General features: G+C 43.9%; 1 protein-coding gene across 3 annotated transcripts in view; it reads right to left on the reverse strand.

Moving 5' to 3' along the window:
* atrx (ATRX chromatin remodeler) overlaps positions 1-20,846 on the reverse strand; it is a 33,375-nt gene that overhangs the window by 3,564 nt on the left and 8,965 nt on the right. For all 3 annotated transcript variants that reach the window (XM_028960270.1, XM_028960271.1, XM_028960269.1), the window contains 21 exons: positions 19,599-19,726; positions 19,315-19,506; positions 19,115-19,235; positions 18,907-19,012; positions 17,909-18,091; positions 17,650-17,791; positions 17,450-17,559; positions 17,134-17,280; positions 16,829-17,006; positions 16,577-16,714; positions 15,490-15,665; positions 15,036-15,153; positions 14,074-14,204; positions 13,661-13,755; positions 13,423-13,562; positions 13,158-13,311; positions 12,968-13,068; positions 11,614-11,722; positions 11,344-11,521; positions 10,433-10,627; positions 2,752-2,901 (listed from right to left, as the gene is read on the reverse strand). In XM_028960270.1, coding sequence (XP_028816103.1) covers positions 2,752-2,901; positions 10,433-10,627; positions 11,344-11,521; positions 11,614-11,722; positions 12,968-13,068; positions 13,158-13,311; positions 13,423-13,562; positions 13,661-13,755; positions 14,074-14,204; positions 15,036-15,153; positions 15,490-15,665; positions 16,577-16,714; positions 16,829-17,006; positions 17,134-17,280; positions 17,450-17,559; positions 17,650-17,791; positions 17,909-18,091; positions 18,907-19,012; positions 19,115-19,235; positions 19,315-19,506; positions 19,599-19,726 — 2,992 coding nt within the window. The remainder of the gene's footprint in view (positions 1-2,751; positions 2,902-10,432; positions 10,628-11,343; positions 11,522-11,613; positions 11,723-12,967; positions 13,069-13,157; positions 13,312-13,422; positions 13,563-13,660; positions 13,756-14,073; positions 14,205-15,035; positions 15,154-15,489; positions 15,666-16,576; positions 16,715-16,828; positions 17,007-17,133; positions 17,281-17,449; positions 17,560-17,649; positions 17,792-17,908; positions 18,092-18,906; positions 19,013-19,114; positions 19,236-19,314; positions 19,507-19,598; positions 19,727-20,846) is intronic.

A 20,846-nucleotide genomic window follows, 5' to 3' on the forward strand; every position in this document is an offset into this window, starting at 1 on the left:
AAAAACTTACCCTAGAACAAAAAAAAAAAAAAAAAAAAAACACTTTTACTTTACTTTACTTTATTTAGCAGACGCTTTTATCCAAAGCGACTTACAAGAGGAAGACACCAGCAATTCTCGTTCGATTTCTATAGAATATCGAGTTTACAAACTAAGAGCCCTGATAAGGCTGAAACTTGTCAGTGAAGAGCATGCTCAGAGATTGTTAGGTGCTAGACGAAGAAAAACTATAATGTATTTATATATTTATGTATTGTTTTTGTATTGTTGTGTGTATTGTTTTAGCTTTTCACTAAACTCGTGACAAATTCCAGCATTGTAGATTGCGACATCCAGAAAAGCCTACCGCGAAATCCTGGAGGGACTGGTCAGAAAGTTGTGTGGTGTGAACGACACGCTGTATCTGGTCATTTTGAAAGGTGTGGTTTGAACCTAGAGACCTTTCCTCAACCGCAGAAACCCTGCTTTTTCACACACGCGCTGTAAAACATCTCTCAGAAACTCGTCATTCTTCACGCGTCTGCACTCACATATACAAACGAGCATAAACTCGCGCTCTTGCTGCACTCCAGATGAGACCGAACTCCCATCTTTTCCAAAAAGCACTTGTGCATGTATGTGTGATATGACCAAAGTAGTCACCTCTGTTGTCTTGTATGTCATAGTGTGTGTGTGTGTGTGTGTGTGTGTGTGTGTGTGTGTGTGTGTGTGTGTGTGTGTGAGATGTTCATGAGGAGGCCATGACAAGCTCCTTCAGCGCAGACGCTGCAGTTGAGTGTTCCTGGTTCCACGGACCCGGCCAGGACAGGTGTGCAGCAGGACCGCATCTGTGTTTGTGTGTGCAGAGAAGTTAAGTATGCGCGCGACCACACCAAAGAGATGCAGCGTTCATCACCTGGCCGGCAGACTTCATTCAGCCACACGCAGTCGCCTAAAACACACAACCTTTGTGGTGGGGGTCGAGGTGAGGAATGGAAGAAACGGGACAGCGGAGGGCCAGAGGCTAGAGATATAACCGTTAGAGAGAATCATTAGGCCAGCGGGGGGTTGCACGCCGCATCCAGGAATACCGCTCTAAATAAACCCCGCTAATTAGTCAGAAGACACACACACACACACACACGGCCTCTGTCCTACTCTCAGAAACAATGGTGTGGATGGTGTGTGCAGTTGAACCCCCTTTTCCAGCAGGCACATTTCAACACAACAAACGCAGAGCTGTTCAGTCAGCGCCGCTGCCACAGGACGACGTCATCTGTGCGCCAACAGCAGTGTTACGGTAATCCAGAGCCACATCGGCAGACGGGGTCCCCGCCCAAACCAAAAGCCAGCGCTGGCCAGCGAGTCCACAACATGGCCCTCAATCTCACGCGTCTCTATTTGCACCACGAGCCAGCGGGGAATAAAATAAAATTATTCTGCCTAGTCAAAACCTGAGAAAGGACTGACCCTTAAAAAAAAAAAAAAAAAAAAAAAAAAAAAGCGGCAGACTGAACAAGACACCTGATTTGCTGAGACATTTTGAACTAGGAAGGAAACCATCCTTACAATGCAAAACAAAAAAAAAAAAAAAAAAAAAAAAAAAAAAAAAAAAAAAAAAAAACTTACTGTAGGCCAATATCTTTCCAATGACTTACATCAAACCACTCCCTGTTCCTCTTCAAAATCAGCATTGACAAAAAGAGGGTCTGGATTCCTGAGGACTAAACCCGCCTCTCAACCATCTCTGATCTGGATCTGTGTTTGATTCGCTGGACTACTGCTGGGGACGTTCCCCAATAATAAGGTCACTGGCTATTGCAATTGGGAGACTACATCTTTCCTGTATAGCAGGATAGACTGCAAGCGTCATAGGAAGGACAAGTCACTGGTGTGCCACCAGGATCAATACTTGGACCAGCCTTACTTTTCTCGGTACGCCACCAAACAACATTAACTTGTTACAGAAAAGCATGTCCACTCAAGACTTTAGAATCACATGGCAGTGTCAGATGACTGGTCACCCAGATCTTCACTAAGATCTACAGACCTACTTCACATATGTTGTAAAACGTTTGTGGAGTCATTAAAACAATTGTTGACCTGAGTTTTTGAGGCATGCAAGAACACTTATCCTTTAACAAATAACAGATAATGTGTCTCTCTCACCCAAGTCAATAACAAGAATTCGTACCCTTTCCAGTCCTTCATTTCTCACTTCAGACTATTTAGGCAGTATTTGGCTTTTAATAGACATAACAAGACAAAATTTAAACAAAAACAGCCCTGAGTTTCCCATCCATATCAATGTTTTCCTTTCTAGGAAACCCAAATACAGGGAGGAAAATATATTAAAAGACCTTTAAATATATAAAAAATATATATATATTTTTTACCAAATTACAGGTTCAACTCTTCTGCCTTCTGTGGTCCTATTTTGACTTTAATCAACCAAAAATATATATTTAAAAAATATGACTGATAATAATAAAAATAATAGCCTTTGCACTTCCTCCCTTATTCCTGTGCTTTGCTCGAGTCTGTTCAGGAGATACTACATCACCCAGACAGCGAGGCTAATCAACAGTTGACCCTAATTAGCCCTGTAATTAGAGTGAATTCACTAGAGGGAACTATTTATTGCTATTTGTGTTCTTAATGAATGCACCCAAAAGGTTCTGTTTTATTGCCCTGCACAACACGCTTATAAAGTGAGCAACCAACGTAAGCTTTATTGCACACTGAAAACTTTCAACCTGCATGCACACATACCTTCTTTTCTGCCTCATACTCGGCCCAGGCGGCCTTGCGGTCCTCCTCGCTCAGGGCTTCCTCCTCCTTGTGGTCCAGGAGAGAATCGTGCTCGTGGTAACCAAAGATCTGATCTTTATAACTCTGCAGTAGCTCTGCCAGGAAGGGGTCCTGAAGACAGAAGGAAGCACTAGTCAGCATGCATGGACACACGCCCAGACATATACATTTGAATAATACCCAGCAGTTGTCTCCCTAAAGCAGTAGTCTGCAATCATTGCAGATAAATATATTTTATTCACTGCGTGTGTGAACATAACTGATTATTATCCAAACTGCACCCCATTCATACCTCTAGACATTTTACATTTACAGCATTTATCAGACGCCCTTATCCAGAGCGACTTACAATCAGTAGTTACAGGAACAGTCTCCCTGGAGCAACTCAGGGTTAAGTGTCTTGCTCAGGGACACAATGGTAGTGAGTGGGATTCGAACCCGGGTCTCCTGGTTCATAGGCGAGTGTGTTACCAACTAGGCTACTACCACAACAGACAACCATCTGACAGAAAAACTATGGTGAAGGCAACACTTCGAAGGTTTAATTTTTTTGGGAGAAGAAATAAAAATAAATAAATCAAATTATAAAACCAGGAACTGGAATTCAATGGATTGCTAGTAGTGTTCAGGGACTGTATTATAGTGGATGGACCTCCTGAAGGAATCTTCCTTATTTCATCTGTACTGGAATGCCACATTGGAGGCAATCTGAAAATGAAGTTCAGTCCAGTGGTATATAGTACACACTATATTATATGCTACCTTTCAAGAGTTAACACACCTACTCATTTTTTACATTATAGAGCAAAAATGAGGACACTGGACTATAACACATGAATGTAATGTGATGTAAACCTAAAAAAATAGCTAACAAGGCAAAAAGCAGGCTGTCCAGCTTTTAGTGTTTTACTGCAGCATTTCACCCTCTTGTCTTCTCTCCACCAACTCAAGATGGACAATGGGGACTGTCTCCAACAGTCCTAAGGGATGGGCTGAACACTTTCTTATCCTTCAGTCATGTTAATAATTCTGCCAAATGCCTTAAATGTAAATGTAATAAACATCTCATCAAGCAGCTTTTGATTATGACTATAGTGAACAAAGCAGCCACGAAGGTAAAAAGAGGCTTAAAACATCGACAAAATGGCCACACATATCTATCAGTGATCGGTTCATTTAATGAGTTTGACATGTTATATGTTGAACTGAAGTTCAGATAAGAGCGCTTGCAAAACACCAGCTCAGAAGGTTCACCCACCATCAGGCCGTCGGAACCCACCAGGACATTGCAGAAACCAATCTGCGGCCTTCTTGTGTGACTACGGTTTCCATAGGAACCGGTGTTATTGAAAACAATACCTGAGTGAACAGCGTTTCCCGGCCAGCGCGTGTTCACACAAACATGGTTTAAATTACTCTCCGCCACGACTGTTTGCTTTTCTTCATCTCGCCTTTGCTTTACATTAAATGGACCTTCGCAATCTGGAACCGACACCAGCGTGCCGCCCGTGTTGCGCGAGTATCGTAGGGGTCAGGGCGGCGGAGGCCGCCCTTTGATTTGCCTGAAAAGCACCTCCTCCCCTCCCCAGGTTTAGCAGTGACAATGATTTCACCACCACAAACAAATTTAATCATCAACGGTATCAAGATCAAGCGGAGGGAGGAGGGAGGGAAAAAAATGATTGCAAGCACACTGCACGTCTGGCCGTTGCCTGAACAGAGAAGAGGGGGGGGAGAACGTTCTGTGAAACTCTACTCCAACTTGCAGAGGGAGAGCGCTATTTTTAGCATGAAAAAACGCTAAAATAGAAAACAGGGAGTTGGAATTAAAAAAGAAAGAAAAAAAAAATAGATGAAAAAGATAACACGGGGGAGACAGGTAACAATAACACAGCTGTAGTCTCCGCATTACACAAGCGTGTTGCAACGCCGCGCCGCGCGCCAGTAATCAGGTCCGACGGGCTCAAAAATAAAACCATGTGGCCCTGGAGGAGCACGAAAACGGCAGAGGTCGAACCCACCCACTCCCACTGGGACGACGTGAAGGAAGCTGCTGGCGTCTCCTAGGATGCTTCGGGATTCTGAGGAAGAGCCACAGAGCAAAAGCAGCGGCAAGGTGTGTTTATATTAAACTCTGTTTAAAAGAAGACTGAAAGTCTTAAGAGGTTTTTTTTTTTTTTTTTTTTTTTCCACCCCCTTCAGCAAGGAGACAATCTGATGATTAAGGAGTTGCTTACATCTCCTGTGAGCACATTTCAAACACTCCCCCCTCGGCGAAGTGATTTCTTCCCCCTCTCAGGGCAGGGATGAGGGCAGCCACAGCCGCGGGGTTATCTGTGCCGTGTCTGACGCCGGGGCCGACTCGTAACTGGGTCACGGACCCCGCGCGGAGTCGGATGACTGCCCAGCCACCCCGGGAGAGCCAGGGATGTTGGGATTCCTGATTAATCTCCGAACTGGAGCGCCCAGGGTGGTCCGGGTCCTTCTCCCACCAAAAAACAGGCAGGCCTTGTGCATCCCTGCCCCGTCTGCGGCGGCGGTAACAGGACCTCGCCGCATTGTCGTCCTCCGGCCGGCACAAGCCGGCTAACCCCGCAGCATAATGACGGCTGGCGGGGGGAAGAGATATCGGTTTACCCCACAGGAAAAGGACTAAATTGTGGGGGTGCAGAGCCTCAAAAGAACGAGGGAAGTTGACCTGAATGTATGAGGAATAAAGGAGTCCCAGTCAGCTGAAGTGCGGGGGAATGGCGAAGACTGAGGGAATGTTCCAGGCAGATGGATGCCCACTTAACTACACTGCAGTCTTGGTTTCACAAAGGAAGGACAAAGTGGTACAAAAGGCCAACAAAATGACTTAAATGATAAAATGATCAATAAAAGGAAAAAATTAAAATAATAATAATAGGCAAACTATGATCTCCTCCAGCAAGCTCAGAACCTACACGCAGGTATGAAGACATCACAGCAACTTTATCTTCCCTTCAGTGAGTTTTAGAATCAATTTTAAAATCCTTTAAAATGGACCGCTTCTGCCATACGTACTTTTGAAAAGCCACCCATGGTCACTGGCTTTCACCGATCGTTGATCAATCAAGGTTGGTTTTATAGGATTTTTAAAAAAAAATTTTTTGACTGCTTTTATGTTTTTAACTTTTGTCTTACCATTTTTACTTCTGACTTATGTGCACTTTGGCCTCATCTCTGCATGTTCTGAATGTGCTTCATAACTAACACGGATTGGACATTCAAAAATTGCACTTGTCATGGAAACATGTCTCTTAAATGGACGTCACCAAAGTTCATGATCTGCAGGTGCTGTTCTGTTTGGGCTGGAGTTGATGTGATGACAGAAACTAGTCTGACAATAAACCAATCCAGCCAAAAATCCACATGCCTGATTCCAAATGATGCCGTGATCCCACCAGCGTTTTCCTCATCATTGGAAATCCCTGATCCTGCAAGGTGTCCATACATCCAGGGACAGAGAGCAGATGGAGCTCCTCTCAAGATATTCTCGAGACCGCAGCCCTCTGAACCGATAGCCGGCTGTGAAATGGGATGAGCAAGTCGGCATTCAGAATTCCCAGATGCCCGATTATATTCTCGTTATAACCCACAGGTCTTCACGGAGCAAATTAGCCTCACCTCCTTATAGAGTGTTTAATGAAACGTGCAGCTCTGTCTTTAACTGGTGGGCACAAGGAGAGCGCACACACAAACAGAGATGCTTCCTCTGCTTAAAAAGTCTGTATAATTAAGACTAGAAAAAAAAAAAAAAAAAAGAAAGAAAGAAAGAAGTGATGTTGGACAGGAGGAACAGACATTTATTGTTGGTGTGTAATAACTTCACCCTCAGAAGGTTTCTTTTCATTATAGAAATACCATAGCCCTCCGTTGCATTGATTTGTACACCTTGAATTTTGTTCATCTTTGAATGTGTAATAAACGACTGCAGAATTCCACCTGAGTGTCACAGATCCAGGCCATTACACCTCATATGTCTGTGAACAGAGACTTCCCTGACAACAGCCAGTCCTACCAGAGAAAGCCGCTGACACACAGGTGCACCCGTCCCGGTAACCATGGGGTTGACATGATGAATCCCACTCGGCCTCATGAGCGCAAGCAGTCGGGATTTTTTTTTTTTAATAGCTCCCCTCGGTACAGCCAAATGTAAATTACACACACACACACACACACACACACACACACACACTGATGTTCCCGGTCTGACATCACATTTCTATCAGTGCCCAGAGCTACCGAGATATGCAGTAGACAGACAGGTTGTCAGACAAACAAGAGGAACATTCAGATCTGGTCAGACGATGGAACCAACGTCTCATTCTGGACTCAGAATAATGAATGAGGTTTTCAGCAGGAGCCTAAATACATATTTTCTTACATAATTAATGGTTCTGTAATTTTTTTTTTTTTTTTTTCTCGGTCCAGCGTCTGCAATTGCCACAATTTGTCATCAAGTCTTCATAAATATTACTGTACCGCTGTTAGTTCTGACCCCACAATGTGATTGGCAAACAAATAACACTATTTCATCTTATTTAGAAGTGTTATATTGTGTATAAAAAGTGAAATTTACACCATCTTGGTGGCCAGAGCATATAGAAAGCAACTGTTGAATGGAACAGTCTACAAAATCCCAGAACATAAAGCTTTTAGGTGCCTTTTTGACCGGCAATTATGTATATTTTCCTACCAATGCTAAAGTTGGGCAGACTGCTGATGAATGGGATCAAATCAAGGAATTTTATCTCGCTGTTCCACAGAGCACAGACCAAATTATTTAGAATTGATGAATTAAGGAGATAAACTGTGGTAATACAGCAATAATAGCCTGCTGACATTGCATTAGTGGGTAGTACTGTTGCTTAGTGGTTTGTAGTGTTAATGATCTATAATCTCTCTTAACACTCTAATATAGTGATTGGGATATCACTATATAAAAATATTAATAACATGCCCCTCCACTGTCAGACATGGGCTTGATTTGTGTTAACAGGGAGAGAAGGGAAGGGGGAGATGTGCCCAGGCAAGTAACCTACTTGCACCTCACAGGTCTTTCATCCTGGTTAAAAGTAGACATTAAAAATATGTTTAAAAAAAAAGGAAACTCATTTGAGCAACATCTGGGTAGGCAGACCTATTAGGTGCTGGTTCCTGCTCCTAATTACCCACATGGAGGGGCCTATATCACCGCTCAAAACGCAGTGCCAGCGGCAAGCAGACCCAGAACGGTAGCAAATTACTGCTTTCCCACCAACTGCCTGCTGGGAAGACGCAACGGAACCCACCCCCCCCCCCCCGCATCACCGGAGGGGCTCTCGTCTGAGGTCAGGTACCCCCTAGAGGCCTCTGGGTGACTAAAAACGCCAGGTCGAGTCTCCTGTCTGAAACTGTGGACTGCTCCTCAGCAAAATGTACCAAACAGAAATGTTGGTTTGTAAGCTTGTTAATAGAACCTTGAAATTTACAGAGCTCACATCCATAAAAGTGGCTAATGGCTAATATTAATGATCAAACAAAGCTTTTTCTCGGGAGCACACAATGGCAAAAAGGCAAAAAATTTGTAAAACATGGGGGTGGTGGTGTTCTGGGTTGGACAGGACAGCTCGTCAATGAGGGTGCAAAAAACTTTAAGAAATGTTTCAGGTGAGAAAACCCCACCATTGAGTTACAAATCATTTTGATGGATACTTCATCCTCAACAAGTCTTATATTGATTCTGCTTATTCACTAGGACGTGAATATTTGACTGTTTCAGATAACACTACATAAATGAATTTCCTTGTTAGTTTGAGGAGATCAAACTCCCCTCTACAAGCTAATAAAAGTCAGCCAGCACAGGCAAAAGCCTCTTTAAAACTAAATAACGCCTCTCTCCACAGCCCAGCAGACACTGTGCTTCGAAAAAAGGCCCGAGGCCGCACCGGGCTGCCATCTGAGTGAAGACTGTTCTCCTTTGTCATTAGGGAACGCTTCACCAGATCCCTTCGTCTTCAATCAAGCCCACCCCGCTCAGCCGAAAAGATCTAAAAAAGGTTGAGAAGTAATGACCGTTCATCAGGTAGGAGGAGATAACTGAGAGGAGAAGAGGAAGGAAGAAGAGGAAAGTTGAATGAACAGGCTGCAGGGCCCTTGTCTGCTTACATGTGTTGACTAGCTGGAGCTTCCCAGAACCTCAGTGGTCAGTAATGCTACTGAAGAACGACCGGGGTGTACGGCGTGCTTGGGGCGGAGTCAGGAGTGGCCCTGCACATATTCTGGAGGATCGGCCCATTAGCCCAAAAAAAAAAAAAAAAAAAAAACGCGACGTCATTACCATCTAGTGGCCATCAGTGCTGCCTGCCCGTGTGTATAAGTGAAGATCCACAGGCAGATGCAGAAGGGGCAGCGGGTTACACCGTGTAAGGAAGAGAAAGATGTCAGAAAACGTCTGCCAAGTCCAAAAATATTTCCTGTTCCATAAACTTGGCCGAGGCACGTTGAGAAATAGAGATATGACTAAAAGCTTTGAAGGATGACTGACTCATCTCCATACGAGAACCGCCAGCAGATTCCTGCTGCAGACTACGCGTTGGGGAGACATATGGCCAAATGTGGTCATCTCTCCACGAGCTGCCGAGGTCACCAGCGCCATGTTTGCGGGAAGGTTGAAGCCTCGAGTCAAAAAGTCTTCTCCACGAGACTCCATGACATGGAATTCAAAATGGCTGCGGGGTTTAAAAAAAAAAAAAAAAAAAATCTTTCCTTTCTGAGCTTCCTCAGAATGACAAAAATGATCCAGAAAAAAAAAAAAAAGAGCCCTCGAACGGCACATCATGGCAACAATAATATCGCCATATAGCATTGATCTGCACCCTGCGAGGACATGACCTGAGGAGCGTGAGAAGGTGCGTGCGGTTGATGTCGGTAGCGTGTGTTTGGTGTGTGGGGTTCCGGTAAATAAGAGTAAACAGCGGATTTGAAGCGCAGCTGCGTGCCGCTGGACCGACCATCTAAAAGAGCGATGGCTGCTCGTAAAATAAGCGCACCGGGGGCTTGCGCTGTCGTGGTGCACCTGCAGCGGAGGAGACGAGCTGCCACACCGGCAACGGAATGTTCTGGAATGCCCCCCCCCCCCCCCCCCCCCCCCAACCATTTATTTTTTAGGCTCAAGTAAACAGAGTTTATAACCCTCTGTTAAGTTCAAAAGCAGTATCTACTACACAGGGCAGGCTAAGTGGTCCTCCTCAAAGAGCAGAGGGAGGGAAGAGTCGGGATTAAAAACGTTATTTAGTGTTATATGGCCCTGAGAGATATAAATAATGGTAATTAATTAATAAGAAAGGTAGTTGCAGCTAAGGAGGCGGCAATAAAATCTGATGTTTCTCTGTTTTCCTTTATGCACTTCAGTTCAGTTCTCAGGCAATAAAAAGTACAGGCTTTCATTTCAGACATTCCTGCTCTGGAGAAGATGGAGGAAATAAAAGCAATGCATTGTGGGAGTCAGGCTTGCTCAGATTCTGGCTGACTGGGCAGATAAGACTGAGAAATTAAGGGTGAGTGCAATTAGCCCAGACACAAATGCCTGTGTCTGCTCAACAGGGTAAGAAGCACTTTCATTCAAACAGATGCCTACCTTGGGCAGCATGGGTGTGGCCCTCTTGCTCTTCTTCTCAGAGTTGGGGTCGTCCAGCATGTCTGGCTCAAAGGTGTACAGTTCTGTGAGCTCATTCATGGTGAAGTGCCGCTCGATCTGCTGCTGGTCCACCACACGGAATGAGAGGGACTGCTTGGCCACCTGACGATCGTAGATCTTCTCCTCCATGGTTCCCTGTAGAAAGGTGACAGGAGGTAAGACTTGTGTCGAAAATAATTTGCCAGCAAAAATAAAGCAAAAAGTGGGTTATAACCGAGATCATGATTCTCACACATATATATTTTACAGTTTATCTATTAGGACAAAAACCTATATTTTTTGTAGAATGTCTTTGGCAAACAGTCACATTATATTGATTATCAACTGGTCAAGGGCAATGAGATCAATTTCATGGACTGTAAATACTGAAATCATCGTCCTGGTTTTTGAAGACAAAGGCATTCAGATAATGAAATTTGCCCTCATTCGTACTCCCATAATGTGTACAGAACTGCAGACATTAGAATTTAAAAAAAAAAAAAAAAAAAAAAAAAAAAAAAAAAAAAAAAGTCATGTTCTAACAAGGTGAATTTCTTCTTACTGGCATGATTAAAAACTTATCGTCAAGACAATACTTCACAGATAAACAGAACCAACTGTGGGACTTGAGCAGGTAAATAAGCATGTGCCCTCACGCCATCACAACCTGAAGCTTGGTCTGGTTTTCAAAGCACACCGGGCATGGCGCACAAAGATTAACTTTCACATTCCCAAGCCCACTTAGCATGACAAATCCTAATGGGGGTGCACTCAACTATAGTGCTTTCAAAACCCCCCGAACTGTCTACGACACGGGCAGCTCCATTACACCAAAGGACTGTTTTTAAGTAGTAGTATTTTTAGGAGCTCACCTGAGCTAAAAACCTGTAGACGAACACGGTCTTCAGCTGACCAAAGCGGTACACCCTGAAGATACTCTGGACATCATAGGAGGGATTCCAGGACGCGTCAAAGATGATCACTCTGTTGGCGGCGACGAGATTGATGCCCAGAGATCCAGCTCGGGTGGAAATGAGGAAGAGTCGAGCGCTGAGGTGTTTAAAAAGGCATTATTGTTAAAACGTAGAAGAGATGTGTGTGTGTGTTTTTTTTTGGGGGGAGAGAGAAAAAGCCAAACCTACCGAACATTGCTGGTATCATTGAACTCCTCTGCCCACTTTTTGCGTGCCAAAGCATTAGTGGAGCCATCCAGACGATAGTAGTCGATGTTCCGGAACCACTTTCCCTCACCTTAAAGTAAGTAAGTAAGTAAATAAACAAAAGTCGTAACCAATGCCCCATTCACCAATTTGCCATTCTTATAGCTGAGCCCTTTTTCTTGAAGAAAGTACTTCAAGTACATTACTGGGATCTAATTTAAAAATTTGATCAATTGCACCTTCTGGGTCGTTATCAGCAGAAACACTTAAAACAACCCAATAATAAGCGAGTGTCTGCATGCATATTAAACTGGAAATTATTTCAGTCGCATGAATAGTGACTCACGTATTAATAAATCAGAGATCACAAGCCACACACACACACACACAGCAGTGAGCACACCTTAGCTCCTTAATACTGTGGTTGCCCCCTCCCTGTGTTCATAACTAACATTACAGTATGTTTCCAATTACTCCACTGTGATCTTTTCATTACAAATTGCAAACCCTTAAGCAAACATTTTTTAGTGGAATTTTTTTTTTTTTTTTCTTTCTTTTTCGTCAAAGTCTAATCACTTTCAAAATGAAAACAAAAGCAGCTGCAGTGTGTTAATTAGGAGCACAACCTCATGCCAGAGGCTGTGTGTGTGTGTGTGTGTGTGTGTGTGTGTGTGTGTGTGTGTGTGTGTGTGTGTGTGTGTGTGTGTGCGTGTGCAGGTATACTCTTAAAAGTCTGTCAGATGTGTTCAAGCCTAATATAATTCTGAAAACCAACATTCTTTACCTGCCTGACAGAAATGGCTGTAATAGGGTCCTTTGTGACACATTGACTCACTTTTTTTTGTTTTTTTTTTTCTGTCCTCCCACATCAGTGCACGCAACCATAAAAAAAAAAAAATTCACTACATGCATTTTATTTATGCAATATAAATTAACCGGTGCCACACAGAGGGCCATAAACATAGCAACTACTGAACCACTGGGTCGCTAGAAGGAGATGCAGCACAGCTCCGCTGAAACCCAGCACGAGTTATAGTCAGTTCCCAGCATCTGCCTGGCATTGAAACCAAAGCAGCCAGGCCTACCGAAGTCCACACATGCCGTTAAACCACGGGAATCTGTCATGCGGGGACTGTCGGGTGTAAAAATGTTGGTTAAAAAAAAAAAAAAAAAAAAAACTGCACACTGAACAGGAGCATATAAGCGAAACCCTACACGCACAGAAAAGGCTCTTTACATTTGACTCTAAAACAGAATGTAGCATTTTTATAATTTCTGCCTAAAAGATGAAAAAAATAAAATTCTGAATTCTGGTCCTACGCTTCTACTGAAGTACCTTTGTAAGGAGAAATCTTCCCTTCATCTTTAGCTCTGCAGGACAACTCAAGAAAATCTTCAATCAGGTCCAGAGAAATGAGGGACTGGCTGAACACGAGCCTGAGACGAGAGTAAAAGTCCGTCAATTTACCTCCTTCATAAACAGACAGACAATCACAAACGTGACTTATGCAGTCCTCCATTCTTACACTTTGTCCTCAACTTCCTCCGCCATGCGCAGGATCTCGAACAAGAGCGCCATTTTGCCTGAATGTTCCAGCACCTCAGCGTCAGCCTCAGTCACAAACTCCTTGTACCAATCAGGTGAAGGGCTGCTGGTTCCGCTACCCTGGCTGGGCTTCACTGTGGAGGTCAAAGGTCGATCAATGACTGCACAAATAATGTTAGTAAGGGGAAATGCACGTAATGAGTGACTCGTTACCGCTAGTCTTTTATGATCGCGCCGTATCTTACCCTCCTCTACAGGCTCAGCCCTATTACGGCCCTCAGGGTTCCCGCCGCGAGAGCTGGTGTTCCACTCTTTGATCACTTCCAAGTCATCACTGTCAGACTCGTCAGAGGTCTGCTTCTTGCCTTTACCTCGAGTTTTCTTCCTGCAGGAGCCGGATTAAAAAGTGGGGATCAGACAGAAAATGGTGCCAGGTTCGGTGTATCAAGTACAAGGTCAAAACCTCAGGCTCAAACTCTGTACTTTTTTGGTTTCTCATCCTCAGACGAGAGGCTCATTGAGGACTCCTCCGTCTCAGAGGCAATGAACTCGTCCATGCTGTCCTCGTCAAAGTAACCCTGCGAGACAATAAATAAAATAAATAAATAAATAGATTACACAATATTATAACCAAGGTTACAGGTCCATTGTGTGAACTCAAACTTAAGCCATCAGCAAAACGATCAACCACCTGAAATCCCCGAATTCTACGTTCTGTTCTCACGATTGGGAGTTTGTGGCGTGAAGCGCTTCAGCTGGAAGGCCAGCTTCGCAGCAGCAGCTGTCGTGAAAAGTGATGACTGAGGGGGAAACTCGAGCGTTCTCCTGGCTGCGTGATACTGCGGTCGGCGTGAAATGGCGTGAGGGGTGGCGCGAGGCGCTCTTTATTCCTTTACCTTGTTTTCTTTGCTGATGTAGTCCAGCTGCAGACACCAGGGATGGGTCCAGATTCTGCTGAGCATCTGGAAATCCTGGAAGAGTTTGGTGCCGGCCCGGCCACGAGTCCCCTCCAGCGCATTGCCCACACCTGCTCAGAGACAGGTGCGTCAACACACGCACGTCACCCTCAACACACATTCAAGCCCGTCTGGAAGATATGGAGGGTTTGTCGCACACCTGGCAGTTGTGTAACAAAATAAAAATACATCTGCCGAAAAGGTCGGGTCAACGTCAGGACCCCAGACTGGTCTGAGGATGCAGCATACTGACACACTTCAGGTAGGAGAAATAATCACACTGCTGACTAGCTTTTTCTAATGTTTTTTTAATTATGATTATTCAAAATGCAAGTAGCTTCAATTAAAACAATGAGGTCAAAGGCATTTTGAGCAAGGAGGGTGCAGGTATGCTGTGGTTGGTCTGAGGGGGATGTTTGGGTGTTGAGAAAAGTCTCACTATGGTGCGGTGGTCTGTGCAGCTGAGAGTCCCCACAAAAAGCATACTCTCATTATGTGTGTGTGTATGTATGTGTTTGCCTGAGAGGGTGTTGGAGCCCCATGGCTGACTAATGAGCCCCTAGTTGGGGAGGGAAATCTCGAGTTCTTCATTAGAAAGGGACGTGGGAATCGGAAGAGGTAGCCTGAGGCTGGGTGCCAGCTGCCACACACACAGCTGTGGTACGGTCGCTCAGAACAATCGTAGCCTAAACCATAACATGACGAACCCCTTTAATTCAGTTAGAATGGAGGGAGCCACAGCATGGGCCTAAATCTACCCTATTCTGCACTCGCAAAGATTTTTCTACACTTGCAAAAGCAAATAAGAGACTCGAGTATAATCTTGTGGCCAAAACGCCAGACAGAGGTGTCACTCCTGAGGTGACCTGCTGAACAAGATGTTAAGAAAGCTGCCGGTGTACCTGTGAAGTGCTCCAGGTAGTATCTGTACAATTTGCACTGGATGGGTGTCACTCTCACTGCTAGAACGTACTCGTGTTTGGGAGGCAGGAACTTTGTCAAGGCGGTGTAATCTCTTCTCTGTAAACATGTACAAATATCAGTAAAAACTGATTAAACTCTGGAGCACAACACACAAAAACAATGAATGCAAAAGTCGGACAATACTTCCGAATAGTTATACAATAATGATAAAAAACCACTGAGGGTCTCACCCAAGTATCTTTGATTAATTATTGCATTGCAATTTTGCATGATCAATTTCTGAATGCAACATTACATCACAAACCATATCTATTAATTACCCACATTACATTAAACATTAAAACCCACAGAGGTACAAAAAACAGATTAACAATGTGTGTATGTATGTGTAAAAGAAAGAGGGGAAAAAAAAAAAAAAAAAAAAAATCCCACCTGGACACACCCTGCAAGCATCTCATATAGGATGTGAGCTCGTTTCTTCATGATCCGCACATCCTGCGGGGTGGAGTCAGCGCACTGGCCATTCTGAATAGGGTTGATGAACCGGTTCCGGAACTCTTTCACAGAACCCAGCAAGTTCTCTTTAATGAAGGTAACCATGCAGTGGTCTGAGGGACATACATGGAAGAAACACATGGTAACCTTCACACAAGGTCATCCCCAAGCAGGCACAGCTGATTAACGGTACTGCGCGTGCACACACACAGATCTGATACACATAAACACACACCTCCATGCCAACACTGCATAAACACAGGTCTATGAGATGACTGCTCTGGGAACGGATGATTATTACACATACAAACAAACACTGAGGTAAACACACGTTCACACGCACAGCAGCATAAACACAAGCACTGAAGTGTGGGGGTTGAATCCTTTTGAGTTATTAAAGTTTTTGCCCTATGTACCAATCGTCAATGTAATAAGTGTTGTAATGCTGCCTATGAACAGAATGCTTTGGCTCAGTGCTACTTATGTACAGGCACCTCAAGACCACCTGAATGTTGTACATCACTGCTCGGCCAGCGTTTAGAGGTTCTGTCAAAGAATTCCTTTTTGGAGAGTAAGAATCATTGCATACCAACCCAAAAATGAGAGGTACGTGGGTGTATTTCAAATTCAAAAGTTCTTTTGTACAACATGCAGAAGCAAATTGTCCTCTGAGGGGCTCAAAAGAACAAACAAAAAAAATAAAAATCTGCAATTCAGAAAAGCCTCATCACTGTCTTCGCCCCAACCCCATGGAAATGATGAGGCATGAGAAATATGCTGGAACAGAGTAACAGACCAAATACCTGCACAGGTCTGACTAACAACAAATCAAAGGCAAAGCTAAAGTCACTACCAATAAAGGAGACTGCACCAGTCTCCAGAAAGTTAGAGCTCACAGGTTTGTTCCCATAAGGAGCCATGTGGTGCAAAATTCTTGAATTTTTTAAAAAGCAGTTATTGCATTATTATGCATTTATTTGGTTTATGTAAATACGTGTGTGTAAACAGTCAGACTGCCACTCACATTCAATGAGGTTGTTCTGCAGTGGAGTTCCAGTCAGAACCACTCTCCTACGGGTCGTGATAGAGTTCATGGCTTTAGAGACGGCAGATGCCTCATTCTTCAGTATGTGCCCCTCATCACAGATCACAAAGTCTGGACCTGCAAGCACAGAAAGGGAGTTCAAAATCCCAAGTTGCCCACAGATAACCCTGATAAAAAGGCGTTCATAGACCAAAAACACAGCACGGAAACTCAACCAAACTCAATCCAAACCTGGATCCACCAGAGTTTTCTGGAAGGTCTCCTTCAGCTTCTTGCTCTTAATATTCCTGCCCTGGGTGAGGTTGCGGTACATCTCATAGCCTATGATCATCACACCGCCAAATTCCTGCCAGCGCTGCAGGGCACAAGCTCGCTCCTGAGGGCGCTTCACGGTTGCCAGCTCAGTCACCTAATACAAATAAAGCAAATAAATACAGTTATATATTCATATAAAATTAATCACACGATTGCACTAACAAAATCATGGTCAAAAAAATAAATTGTACAAACTTTGTGATACAATACCAAATCTCTACCTCTAAGCTCTCCTCGTCCTTCATGCCCTCCTGCCATTTCTCAAATTCATTAAGCCAGTTGAGGACTGTGTTAAGTGGGCACACCACCAATGCCGTGGAGAACTTCAGAGTGTCACAAAGCAACATGGTGTGGAGGAAGGTCACCACCTGCAGGACAAACATGGAACAACATGATTCATCACAGACAAATCGCCACACAGAAGCCAAGGCATTCTGCTGATCTACTTTTGACACTTTAAACGTCAATTGTGTGTGTGACCTGTGAAAGAGACATGACCCGGCCTGCCTCATCTAGTCAATATGGCCTCCTCCTCACCTGCAGCGTTTTACCCAGGCCCATACAGTGAGCCAAGATGCAGCCAGAGCCTGGAGACTTCGACGTCTTTCTTATAGACTCACAGCAGCAGTCCCACATGAACTGCACTCCTGAACAATTAAAATACAGAAGCTCTCCATCAGAGACGGACAAAAATACAGATAATATAAATGTGATGTTGAGAACGATTATACACTGACCGTCCACTTGGTGGGGTTTGAGTTTGGTAACTAGGTTCCTGTGCACCTGTACCAGCGGCTCTTTGGTCTCCTCATCTTCATCCAGTACCAGCTTTGTTGTGATTGGACATGTGACCTGAGATGACTCCTCCAAAACAATGACCTGAGAAAGCCATGAAATTGCGGGTACAGAGTTGCATAATTGGTGTGAACCCCCATGATGCAACAAAGGCCACTAATGCTTAAAAATAAATTAATAAATCCACACTCCCTGACTTACCTCCCTAAGCTTCTCCCTCAGTCGCTCCCTGTCGGCAATTCTCTTCCGCCTGTCCTCCTCTTCCTTAAGAGCATCTCGAGTCTCAGTGCGCAGCTTGTCATCCTTAAGGATCTTGCGAATCTTTTTGCGGCCTTTTGGAGTTCCCTTATCGTCCCCATCTCCCTCTTCATCCTCTTCTCCACTCTGAAACAGAAACATTTGCATTCAGCATGGCTCAACAAAGGGAACAGACGTGTATGCAAAGTACACTTCTGGGTGAGGCATGACAGTAAAAGAATGCTCAAAACCAAACCGAATTTCCTTTTCCATTTCATAACAGTGAATATTTCAGTATCAAATAAAACAATGCATTTGCAAGTGTAAGGCCTTAAAACTGGGTGATACGGCAAAAAAAAAAAAATAATAATAATCTTGATACATACAGAAATCCTAATCTGCGAAAAAAATTGCAAAACCTGTAAACTGAGATGAAAGGGGTTTTATATTTTAATTTTTGTGGCACTCTCCATCTGCCATGATACTCCACTGAACCAATAACAGTTATAACTTCAGTCTTACGTTTAATAAAAGCCCGTTTGCACTGAAAATGTAATTTCTTATATTGCTACATACACACGAAGTGATCCACATACAAACACTCTCCCTCTCTCCTTCCTGCATCTCCATTTGAAAGTAAATGTAAATATGCTAAAAATGCAAATTTGTAATGTATATCATGACAGCTGATCACTGAGATCAAGCTGAATTTTATTGTGATCACAGAATCGCCAGCCCTACTTAACCAATCACTACAAAATGTTCACATTTCATAAAGCCTACAATAGTCTACGAACAACAACGTTATAAAAACCTCTTCATCTCTAAAACCATTTTTTTTTTTTTTTTTTAACACCGAGCATTCCCTGGCAGGAGAGTGTTATATATATTGTTCCACATCATGATATAAACTCTTATTCTTATACATTATGCTATAAATCTGACACTGTGTTCAGCAGGACCTTCGCACTGGAGGAGGAGTCCTGCACTTTAATACGACGCCGTTTCTTCTTTTGGCTGTAACTCCTCTCCTTGTCCTCTTTGTCCTTTGAAGCCTTTTTGGACGACCTGGGAGAATGATCAGATTTTCAAAGATCATTAAAACACAAGCCGACATTCCTGAATACCACAGAGGACTGACCTACTGCAAGGGGCAGTAATCAGACTAACCTGGTTGTGCGCCGCTTTCCTTCCTCTTCGGAGTTGCTGACCCCTTCGCTGAGAGCCGACTCGTTTTCAGATGCTGACGCAGAACCCTGAAAATCGGAATCTTCCGAATCGTCGCTTCCCACTACCAGGAAACAGACAGAGGAACTGATCAGTGGCAGCGTTTATGGCTGACAGCTCATCGCCACTCCATCGTCACTGACCTTTCTGCCGGGTCTTCCTCTTGCTTTTCTCCTTTTTGGCCTTAGCAGGTTTCTCTTCCCCGGATTCTCCCTCACTCAGTGACAGCTTGTGGCGGAGTAGACTGTGCCGACGACCGCTCTTCTTCACGTCAACATCAGAGGTGGAGTCAGAAGCTTCATCCTCCTCTTCTTCGTTGTCATTCTCATTCTCATCTGTATGTGGAGAATATTAATATTTCTGTAAACAAGGCTCCCAACTCCCCCAAATAAATAAATAAATACATACATACATAAAAGCAACTCACCATCCTCATTTTTTGCTTCTTTCCTCATGGGCTTTTTATCCACAGCCTCTGCCTCATTGTCAGAGGAGCTATCAGCTCCTGATGAGTAGTCTGCCTTGATCTGTGCTAGCAGGATTTTCTTTGCAATTCTGTAGAAAGAGAAAAGCAGAACAGGACAGTTAAACTTTTACGAAAATGCAAAATAATCAGTGCAGGAGTACTGCAGATACACTAAAATTATGGGGTGTCCTTTAGGACAGAGGCAGAGTGAAATTTGCAAGAAAGCACGAATTACTCCTGTGAGAATGAATCACTATGAAGCACTCAAGACCCAGTTTCCTCCGCGAGAAAGGATGAACCGTAGTTTAGAGTGATAAGAGCAGTTGAAACACACTGCGAAAGGGTTCGAGTAAGGACTGTCTCAGATCGAACATGGTATGCACTTTGCACACCGTGGACTTTTGCGCTTCTGCTTTCAGACTGATCCGTAAAATCAGACATCCAGTGAAAGCTCTGTTCTTGCCATTGGGTTCGGCTCAAAAAAAAAAGAAGGCGTGGTTAACGCTGTCCATGAGTACCACCTTCAGGTTACCACGACATAACTATATTTCATTAAACTGAAATACAGTACAGTAGGGCCGCACAATAAATCTAAATCACAATCGCGATGGCAGATCGTGCGATTACATAAACTCAAAAGGAGCTGATTTATATTATGAACAGGGATCTTAAACATTCTTACAAAAGAATTTCCATGACACATATCTTTGATTCTCTCAAAGTTTACCAACAATCCTGCATTGAACGCTGCCATAATGACTAATAACCACAGCACAGCACCCAGTGCACACAGTGAAATGTGGTCTCTGCATTTAACCCATCACCCTTAGCGAGCAGTGGGTAGCCAAGATATGCGCCCAGGGAGCAGTGTGTGGGGACTGTGCTTTTGCTCAGTGGCACCCCTGACACCTTGGGGAGACTTGATTCTCCCATGCCGAAGATGGTAGTCCGGAACACCACATATACAAAACTCTGGAACAAACTGAGCCAAATAAATAGAGTATTTATTATTCCACGGGGTTTATTACGTTTCACGTGGTTTTATCCAAACACCACATCTCAGTTCTTACTCAAGCCAAACTCACCCCATTCAACAGCGCTGCTCTCTTAAAGCACATTTTTCAAGTCTTATGTGTGACGTCACACACATAACTGTGAATCCGAGGCAACGTGACAAAGTTGAATCAGCACCTAAAATATCCAATTTAT

Source organism: Denticeps clupeoides, chromosome 18 (assembly GCF_900700375.1).
Source record: "Denticeps clupeoides chromosome 18, fDenClu1.1, whole genome shotgun sequence".
NCBI lineage: Eukaryota > Metazoa > Chordata > Actinopteri > Clupeiformes > Denticipitidae > Denticeps > Denticeps clupeoides.